This window comes from Citrus clementina, unplaced genomic scaffold (genome assembly GCF_000493195.1).
Source record: "Citrus clementina cultivar Clemenules unplaced genomic scaffold, Citrus_clementina_v1.0 scaffold_4, whole genome shotgun sequence".
Lineage (NCBI taxonomy): Eukaryota > Viridiplantae > Streptophyta > Magnoliopsida > Sapindales > Rutaceae > Citrus > Citrus x clementina.
Window position 1 is genome coordinate 19,681,216 of NW_006262274.1, and position 9,949 is coordinate 19,691,164.

A 9,949-nucleotide genomic window follows, 5' to 3' on the forward strand; every position below is an offset into this window, starting at 1 on the left:
GACATGTATGCTTCAGTTCTCTAATTATTGCAGCTCTTATCGGCTCATTTCATTGGTTCTTTTATGCTTCTTCGAATTTGGTGGTCCACACGGCATTCGGTCTACCGTTGGGATCCATGACACTTGTGCTTTTCCTATCCTTATCCCATACTAAGATGCGAAGAGGTCTAAATGAAGAAAATTGCCAGACTAGCTTGGACCTACATGCTTCGTCAAGATGCTAAAATTCAACATCCAGAAAACATTAACATAATCGGCTAGGTATCGGCTTAGAGGGTGGTTTATTAAACCCAAGGCACCCTCCCCTGGATAGCAAGTTTTTAAGGGGGAGTTCTACCTCGTGGGTTCAATAACATCAGAACAGACCTTGTAAAATCAAACCAGATGATTGTATGCAACAACATACTCACAGAAGATAGAACTTAGAAGTTCCCTCCAACATGAAAGATTACATGCAAATCGTTAACAGCTCTACATTGTTTGGCCTAATAAAAAGCTTCAGAAATCTTTCTTAAGAGACATGGCTATGAGCTTGTCCCAAAGAAGATAAATTTCAGCATCAGTTTACAATTACAAATCAGTAGCTTAGTTTGGATATCGGGCAAGAAATTGCGGCTCAAAAGTCCCGAGGAAGGTTTAGAAGGCAAGTTTGTCATAAAAGCAACCACTGGAAATCCACAAATTAGTTTATTGCCTTGCTTCCACCGAATGGAATGAAACTATCCTGTGAGTTAAATTCCTACAACAGAACACGAAAGGGATGCATCAGTATCAAATATAATTGAGAAAATAAAGAGTTCAAAATCCTATTGAAAGAGTAGTGAAATGGCATAAAACAGGACATACAAGCTGGCTCAGTCCAAATTCTGGAGGTGTATCGAGTTCGATGTTTGCAGGATCATGGACTAGCATCTGACACTCCTCCAAATCCTTCTTCAAATGTTCAGATCCTAACCGAGCATAATCAGAAAGACCAGGTTTTCCCTTTGATGTTCCATCATTCGCATTTCCATCAGACTGGCTGTTCAAGAACTCCTCGCATAGAGTCAGCGCTTCTGCTAGTTGTTGCGTATCCAAGATATTCTGCGATAAGCCATTCTGCGATTCACTGTCCCACCATTTGCGGTCGTCTCCTGCTTGACTTCCATTATCATTATTACCAACCATCATATTAGCATGATTTTCTGCTTCGATTTTATCATTAGAACCGGGGTTTTCACATAAAGGTTGAAGCTCTTCCACATGCCTTATCTCAGATTGCTTCCATTATGAGGAAAAGTATAAGGAGGAGAAGAAGCCAGGAAAAAAAACAACTGTCAGGATTTCCTTCCAACAGAGGACGTGTATAAATGTAAAGAGAAGATACTTTCAATAGCTTCTATTTTTCATTTTTTATTAATTTAAATTGTTGCCATTATGAAATGTAGCCAAAAATTCTAGATTGTTCAATATGAATTAAGTCATGAAAGAAAGCAGCTGATTTCACACTACTAGTCAGATAGAGAATTCTACCTGATCAAATGCATCTGTAGTAGGAGACTCTTGTCGTGGGCCAAAATCAGGATGCCTTTCAGTACGAGGTGGGTCTGGAGTCACTGACTTAGGAGTGACTGGATCTACTTTTGGAATGATGGCACCAGTGCTTTCAAGAATATCTTGTTCAATTTTATCACCATACTTGGCCTGTTGCTGCTGATAAAATATTTTAGATATAACATAGTTGTCATCCTTTTCATCCTCCTCTGTTCCCAAGTGATACTGGTGCATCACCCAATTAGTTTTCTCAGCTTTCCCTCCCCTGACCATGCTCATATAGAGAACCATAATCTTCTTACACCCTTTTTGAACCCCATCTAACATCACTGGTTTAGTCCTGCCAGTCTTGTGCCAGCGCACCTCACCAAAATCATCACCATTTATCTTTCTACGCTTTCGAGTTCCAGTACTGTAAGCCTTGATAGCTCTATAAAAGAAGTGTGCTGCACTTCCATCTTGCTTAACACCTAAAATTTTTGAATTTTTGAAAACAAATTTAGTGAAGATAATTAAGGATCAAAATAGAAAATGAGACTAAACTCTCGTTACCCACCTGGCAAATTCTGAGGATGGGTGTAACAGATTCCACCATCTTGATCAACAGTTGGGATGAACTCATCAATAAATGGATGGGGATTCAAGCCTTCCAAACCAGCTTTTGCAAGTAAATGCCATACAATTTCTTGATCAGATGGGTCAAATTTCACACCCCTGGGTAATCCTGGCCACTCGTGAGCAACCTGGAAACAGAAAAGGTCTATAAGTTGTAATACAATTTTCAGAGGAATTCAAGTCTATAGGAACCCCAAACTTAAGTGCTGTATCTCTGATGTGAGTCAAGTCTCAACAAGCTGAACACAAGGTGATTGGACCTCTGATGCGGTATATGGGTAACTAGTGACTTGGTTTGGGCAGGGCAGGGGTCTAGATCAAACACCAGAGGAGTTAGATGTGGCACCATCCAAGCCCCAACTCAAATGGACAAGAAAAAGCTTCTCAACCAGCACAATTATAAATATCACAGTTGGATAAAATATAAAGTCAATCAACTATCTATAATAGCCCGGCCTTCTGTTATTTCATTATTATCACATTCTGAAAACAACTAACTCCCTCAAGTTAATATCAAGATCAGTAAGGTAGATCAACTTGAAGCAATCATATTGCACCGTGAAGGAGAAAATTTGAAAGCTCTAATTGCATATAGGAAATTCCCAGGTCCTGAAGCAACTCAGTCAAACTGAAACTTTAGCAGAAGGAAAGGAGCATCATTCAAATCCAATTATGAATCTGATTTAGACCGCTGCCCCACAAAAAAAAAGCACTGTTAGAGGTAGAAACATCCAGTATTGGATGGGTTTCAACCCAAGCTTGAGAAGCAACAAAAGTTTCTGAAGAAATACATGTTCGTAGATAAATAGAAAGTTTGCAAGATCTTGCTCCATCAGTTGCAAATAACATACTCACTCAAAATGTTCTTAGTTCAGCAAAAATAGTAAATAACATGTGTAAATAGTATATGTTTAAGCCATTACAAAATGCTCATTCACGATACTAGATTTCACACTATCATGATTCAGTTAATTGTGAATAGAACTATAAAAGCAAGAAATATACATCACTGTTGTCGATGACATGGTGACAATTGGGACAAGCTTTTGTAGGATTGCTCTTCCATTTAACTCTTTCCGGATCACCTGTGCCAGATGCACTCTTGATCTTTGTAGCAATTCTGTTACTGTCCACCAACCATGATGGTCTGCAGAGCATAAAAATAATTGTCCAGTCAAAAAAGAAAAATAATCATATAAAACAACGTAATCAGATACCAAAACTACTAATAGCTTTTCTCTCAAATCACCAATAACTATCAGTGAAATCCAATTTTGAGACGGATACCTCAGTTTTGTATACATATACAAACTAAATGCCAGGTCTGGATATATGCTTCTTTAATTTTAATCAGGTTCAGACCTCTGTATTTATGAAATACAGAGTTGAACTATGGCCACGCATTTACAGCGCTCTGGATGTATTACATATATTCCATAGCATTCCTTGTGACTGTAATGATCTCTTGAGATTTAACTGAGCTAACCAGGTATATAATCATTTTCAGCTGCAGGCATCCGTGCCGCGCTGTATAAAATCCCAACTCACCCTTTTACAGCACTGTAGGAGCTTTACAGCGTTGTAAACATACCTTGATCAAAATTTAATTTAAACTACAGTGCTGTAAGGCTTTGTACTCAAGCAAATTACTTGAACCGATTAATCAAAATTTACTTTAATCTAGAAAGTCGTGCATCGTCAAAATATATATTCATATGATTTAGTCATCAAAACATTTTTGAAAATTTTGTATATTGATTCATTCTTGTTCACTTACTTATTTTATTTTATTTTAATTTTACTCCAAACTTATCAAAAATCGAAACTTGGTGCATAATACTCTCGTGGAATCAAAATGTTAGCAACTGTATCAAAACGAAATCATAGGCTTGGAGAAAAATACGATCAATGTCACTGCTAGTTCTCACTTCTCACTCCGATGCTATCATCAAATACTATAATTGATCAGTCAATGAACAAACTAATAACGTAAATCACTTCAATCAATATAACCTAGTAACCTACAGCACTGAAACATATGAATACAAATAAATCTAAAAGCTAAAAAAAAAATTAAAAAAAAGGAAAGAAAAGAGAAAACTACAACTGATTTATGAGCTTAAGACAAAACAAAACTCGATCTAGACGATCTGTTTTTTGCACAAGATTTAATAATAAAAATAAAGTTGAGGGCTTACCCAGCCATCACTTTTTGCTCTGCTTCGCTTCTTTGGCTTTAATTTTTGGTATATTCTTAATTGAAACGAAAATGAAATATTCCGTAATAAACTGGCAGCAACTTTCCCCCTATTATTGTTATTATTTTTAAAATTAATTAAATATTATTATTTGTTTTGATTATTTCTTCCTGTAGTTCTGTACGACTAGGAGAGAGGAAAAATCTTTACAAGTTTTTTTTTTTTTTTTTTAAATTTGTAATTTCGAGTTGAGGATAAAGGCGCTTGTTGAAGTTGAAGTGAGTGAGGGCGGTAAAAATGATTGAGTGCGACTCAGTCGCTGTATGGCGTTGACTTACCTACGATGGTTTTTGTGGGCTTCCAAAGTCAACCAATAAGAAATTGTGGGCTTCTCATCTTCAATTGGGCTTCTCAAGTTGTTCGATTGTCTTGTTACAAATGCTAGAAATGAAGCCTTTTTTTTTTTTTTAATAATTAGAAATGAAACTTGATCTTAGTCGGCCCATTTTGAGGGAAGCTGAGGATTCGAACATTTATGGGACCTGTATCTGTCCAAATGGAATAAGACATTGTCGATGATCGCACAGCTAGTGAAGACGATACCGATGTAGTTATATACATTAAGTGCGATTTTGTTAGAATTTTATGATAGAAAATACATTGTAAATGATACGTAAATAACAGGATCTTGATCTAGAAACTATATATGTATAAATTCGTACTATAGGCCAGGGGGGGGAACAAGCCAAGTAGCCAACTTTGACTATATAGGAGCTAAAGAATTTATATAAAAAAGCTCGATGTATTTCGTTATGCTCATTCATAAGATAATCCTATGTTTATTGACGTAATCCGGGATCAAGTTGTAAAGAATTTAGATTATCGTCTTTTCTTGATTCAATTCATGGAGATTGAGGGATACGCTACTCCTAATCAGTGGTTAAATATTCAACAATAAAGAAGTTATATTTTTTTATACATCTTTTCTCTTAAAGAATACATATAGTCTTTTGTGACTTATGCATAACCTAAGAAAAAATTATTTTTATATATAAAGGTTATTAAATTACTAATTATGCAATGGCAAAGAATTATTAATTATAAAAATAAGTGGACATTCAATTACTTTTTAATTTCTAGTAAGTGGAGAGGAGATACTTTGTTTTTTAATTTCTAATTTGGCTAGTTATTAACTATTTATTGATGCAGAAAACTAGAAACTAGAAACTCATTGTTTTAGCATCAAGACAATCACAAACTAATAGTAATAAAATCAATGTTCAAGGTCAAGATTTACCATCAATTGAGAAGTTTTTCTAGTTTGTCAGCCAATCAAACACCACCCATGGATAAGAAAGTGAAAGTGGGCATTCTTCGTTTAAGTTTTGGATAAGAAAATTTCAATTCAATATTTATTCATTAATGATAACTTTCTATTTAGGTCTTCTTCTTCGGCTCTTCTTCCTTTTTTTTAATTATATAACTAGACAACAATGTAAAAAGTATACAAAATAGGAATTTGATTGATATCAATTTTTTTTAGTATAAAATATTGAATGTTAAAATTTTTTAATTTTTTAAGGGGTACAATTATTTTTTTTTCAATCAAAGAAAAAAAAATATATATCTAAATTGCGTCATCACATATTAATCTCAACTAGGTCCCAACAGATTTCTGATATGAAATACCAATAGATTATGATATACTATTGAAAAGAAAAAAGTTTGAATGCCATTTTGATAACTTAGACAAATGGCAGGAGAGGTTTTGATATTTTTCAAATGTTAAGAGTGGACTGATAATTAACCTAAGCGTGTAAATTTATTTGATTCATAATGAAATATTGAGAATCATGTTTACAAAACATAATAACCAATAATTCTTTCCTCTTATTATAAAAAAAAAATCCTAAGAAAACATAGTTATAGTTTTATATGATTACATCATAATAAATAATTGAGTAATAATATTTGATCCCCTTAATTTATCTCATTGGTCTATATTTTTCTCATTTAACTTAAAATGACCAAAAACGCCTACCAAAATTTTTTTTTCAAAATTTATCCTTCCTTTTCTTTTTGTTCTCCCTCCTTTACCGATTTTCTATGATTAAAAATTGATGAAAGCTTTTCATCTTTTGATCTTATGGCATTTCTTTGATTCGGATGAATGATTACACAAAACCGTACCTGAATTTATTTTTTTATTTTTTTATCATGTTTATGGGTGGTCAGGCTTAAGCTTGTGCTTATAATCGATTGTAGCCAAATGATTAGGCGGAATGCAATTTTCACGGCTTAGTTTGATAATTAAGTAACTCAAATAAGATGATCATTATAAAATCTTTGGATTTCCCATATTGAAAACTCCGAAACCAATTTTGTTTTGTATGCTGATTCTATCATGCAACAAGAAAATAAAAGCATGGAGCCATTGCTGGCATTAAATTGCTAAATAAGGGCTGTTAGAAAAAGAAATTGATGAGTAAGTGTAATTTTAGAAATAAATTAAGTTAATTAAGAAGTGAAGGCTAATGACATTATTTATGGGGGTCACTTATCACCACTCTAAATAATTTGACAAAGGGGGTAAAATTAAAAAAAAAAAAACAACAGTAGAGTGACATAGAGTGACAATGATGAGTTTAAAACCATTATAAGGTGGTAATGGTATTTTTTCCATTTGCAAACTAAATTCATATTAGTAGTCGATGTCCCTATATTAAAAAATATATATACATAAACCAAACGGTTGTGGCTCAGTTGGCGGCGCAGACTGGGTAAGTGGGAAGAGCTCTCGGGTTCGATCCTCACTAAACACACCATTTGGGAGGGGTAAAGAGCCTTAACTGTGACTACACCCCGAATCCGAATTAGTCGGGGCCCAATGCGGTCGCCGAAAATCGGATGGTTTAAACCAAAATATATATATATATATATACATATAGGTCATGTTATGCTACATTATACATAACTTATAGTAACCCATGAGTTATCACCTAAAAACTGAAAAGTTACATCATATGAAACATTTGAGTTGTCATAGATATCAACTCATGGGTTTATGTCTATAGTCTACATGTTAGGCTATTTGCCAATTAATTGATACGGTTAACAATTTATTTATTTTCTTATTCAATGTCTCTTAGCTCTCCCTAATCAAGTAATCAATAATTATCTACAATTCGTAAAAATAAAAAAAAATCATTAATTTTTTATTCATTAATCAACAAAAAATACCATTGATTTTTAATCGACAAAAAGTACTGACACAACTTTAATTATTAATTTTTTAGTATATCTTTCTCTCGCTTGCGCTCGCGCGTATGCTTTGTTTGGAATTAAGGTGCCATATATATATATAAAGCAAAAATTGATAGTATATACTATCATGCTAGTGTGGAATCAAATCAACTAAATTTTTAAAGCATAACAATTAGTGTTTACTAAACATTTTAGTATTTTACATTTTAAGGAGCTAGAGCTGCCCGACCTTAATATCAAACATGATGTTAATAAGAATAAGATTCGCTTAGTTTAATTTATGTACATATAATCCTTCTATTGGAAAAATATATTAGTTCAATATATCTCCTAAATCAATCAATTTATATTTTGACAGCAAATAAATTGATATATACATTACTTGGTGATTAATTAAGGCAGTTTTGGGTAGGAAAAACAAAAAAAACAAAATTACATACTGTGTCTGTGAAAAAGAAGGAATAAACAGCTTGCAACTAAGTTGCAACTGTGATCTTTCCATTGTTGACAAAACAACTTTCTCTTGTTAAATCACAGCATTCAATTGCCTATGATATATATTTTTTTATTTTAACTTGACAAAAAATTGTCTCAAGTTGAACTTCGTAACCAGCTGAATTTATGCGAAGGCATAAAAATAATATTGGAGTTATAGACCAGCAAATTTACTTTTCACACACGAGATTCTCAGCTACCTGTCGGGCATAGAAAACTGACCTAAGCTTCAACCTCATTAAATAGTTAAAACTTATATAATATTGGAGTTAATTAAGGACTAGATATCAAGATTGCGCCAACCGCTCCAATATATAGAAATTATATATATAGAGAGAACCACTTGGTTATTTAGTGGTACACCATTTTTCTTGATCTCATCATTGTGAGTAAGTCTGAGTTTCTTATATGTATATTGTTGACTTAATTTTTTTTTTCAAAATAATTAAATAATTTTTTAGACTCACATATCTAAATTTTGCCATCACAAAGCTTATTTGATATTTCATTAAATAAGAGAGAAAAAAAAAGGACAAAAGCATATATAGTTATGAAAGCAATAGATACCTACATAATTAAACAACAGCTACTTATATAATTGTCTAACCCACCATATGTAGTAATAGTTTCAAAAAATAAAAGAAAATAAATAAAAACCGCCCTCGAATTTTCGAAATTTAAAATTGGATATTGATATTGGTTGAAGGGTAGTTGAGCACTTAAAAACTTGTACCACATTAATTAGTTAGGCCCCTTAGGCTTCCTTAGATATACAATTCATAACTTGCATGGATTTTCAAAAGCTCGTCAATTTGTATCCCTTTATATGCATAAGGGGAATAAAGTAGCATATCGTGACTAAACACAAAGATGACTGTGTCAAATGGTATCACAACAGGCAAGAGCAGAGTTCTGGTCGTCGGAGCAACCGGTTTCATCGGCCGGTTTGTAACCGAGGCCAGCCTCGCCTCCGGTAGACCCACCTATGTTCTCGTCCGGCCAAGTCCCGGTAGCTCTTGTAACAAGGCTAAAATTGTGGAAGCATTCAAAGACAAGGGCGCTTTCTTATTACGTGTACGTTGTACATGGTTTTCATGGTTGTTTCTTTTCATTTTTGAATGTGACTTTGAGACATTCTTCAAATAACTCTTTTGCCATTTCTTGTTTGTGTTACAGGGACCAGTAAGTGACAGAGAACTAATGGAGAAAATATTAAAAGAGCATGAGATTGAGATAGTCATATCAGCTGTTGGCGGTGAGCAAGTTAAGGACCAGCTCCCTCTAATTGACGCCATCAAAGCCGTTGGCACCATTAAGGTATATTTATATATATACTGTTTTGAACTTATTAAATGGTATCTTTGAACAAAATTCCTGGCTACTGTCGCCCTGTCCCTTTGCGTTGCAGAGATTTTTGCCGTCAGAGTTTGGTCACGACGTGGACAGGGCTGATCCGGTGGAGCCGGGGCTAGCAATGTACAAAGAAAAGCGCAGAGTAAGGCGAGTGATTGAGGAAATGAAGGTGCCCTACTCTTACATTTGCTGCAACTCCATCGCCTCATGGCCTTACTACGACAATCACCACCCTTCGGAGGTTCTTCCTCCGTTGGATCAGTTTCAAATCTACGGTGACGGGACCGTCAAAGGTGCTTGTCACATGAATTCTCTCTTCTTCTTCTTTTTTTTGAATTTTCATTTTTATTTTTGTGTTCACAATTTGTTTGCTTTAGAAGAGAATCTTGCCTATTAAAGAATATCAAAGCCTGGATTATGAAAGCAAGTATATGTCTTACCGCCTCGGCCAATCGTATAAAAGTTTTTTCTCCTAAATTTAGTAGTAAAGA

General features: G+C 34.1%; 2 protein-coding genes across 2 annotated transcripts; one reads left to right on the top strand and one right to left on the bottom strand.

Moving 5' to 3' along the window:
* Positions 1–388: 388 nt before the first annotated feature.
* LOC18044024 (SUPPRESSOR OF GAMMA RESPONSE 1) lies at positions 389–4,558 on the bottom strand. The gene is made up of 6 exons (XM_006437675.2): positions 4,347–4,558; positions 3,154–3,295; positions 2,090–2,276; positions 1,513–2,003; positions 847–1,260; positions 389–739 (listed from the first exon to the last, which is right to left on the bottom strand). Exons 1-6 carry the CDS (start codon positions 4,352–4,354, stop codon positions 683–685), a joined length of 1,299 nt encoding a protein of 432 aa, XP_006437738.1. The 5' UTR covers positions 4,355–4,558; the 3' UTR covers positions 389–682.
* Positions 4,559–8,874: 4,316 nt separating this feature from the next.
* LOC18044025 (leucoanthocyanidin reductase) lies at positions 8,875–9,899 on the top strand. The gene is made up of 3 exons (XM_006437676.2): positions 8,875–9,179; positions 9,282–9,422; positions 9,514–9,899. Exons 1-3 carry the CDS (start codon positions 8,976–8,978, stop codon positions 9,853–9,855), a joined length of 687 nt encoding a protein of 228 aa, XP_006437739.2. The 5' UTR covers positions 8,875–8,975; the 3' UTR covers positions 9,856–9,899.
* The last annotated feature ends 50 nt before the right edge of the window (positions 9,900–9,949 follow it).

Bases quoted from the DNA above. Each gene is read 5' to 3' on its own strand.
- LOC18044024 (XM_006437675.2), bottom strand. The intron at 2,004-2,089 runs GTGGGTAACGAG...CAAAAATTTTAG, and splicing joins CCATCCTCAGAATTTGCCAG to GTGTTAAGCAAGATGGAAGT. The intron at 1,261-1,512 runs GTAGAATTCTCT...TCATAATGGAAG, and splicing joins CTACAGATGCATTTGATCAG to CAATCTGAGATAAGGCATGT.
- LOC18044025 (XM_006437676.2), top strand. From the start codon at position 8,976: ATGACTGTGTCAAATGGTATCACAACAGGCAAGAGCAGAGTTCTGGTC. The intron at 9,180-9,281 runs GTACGTTGTACA...TTTGTGTTACAG, and splicing joins AGGGCGCTTTCTTATTACGT to GGACCAGTAAGTGACAGAGA. The intron at 9,423-9,513 runs GTATATTTATAT...TTTGCGTTGCAG, and splicing joins AAGCCGTTGGCACCATTAAG to AGATTTTTGCCGTCAGAGTT.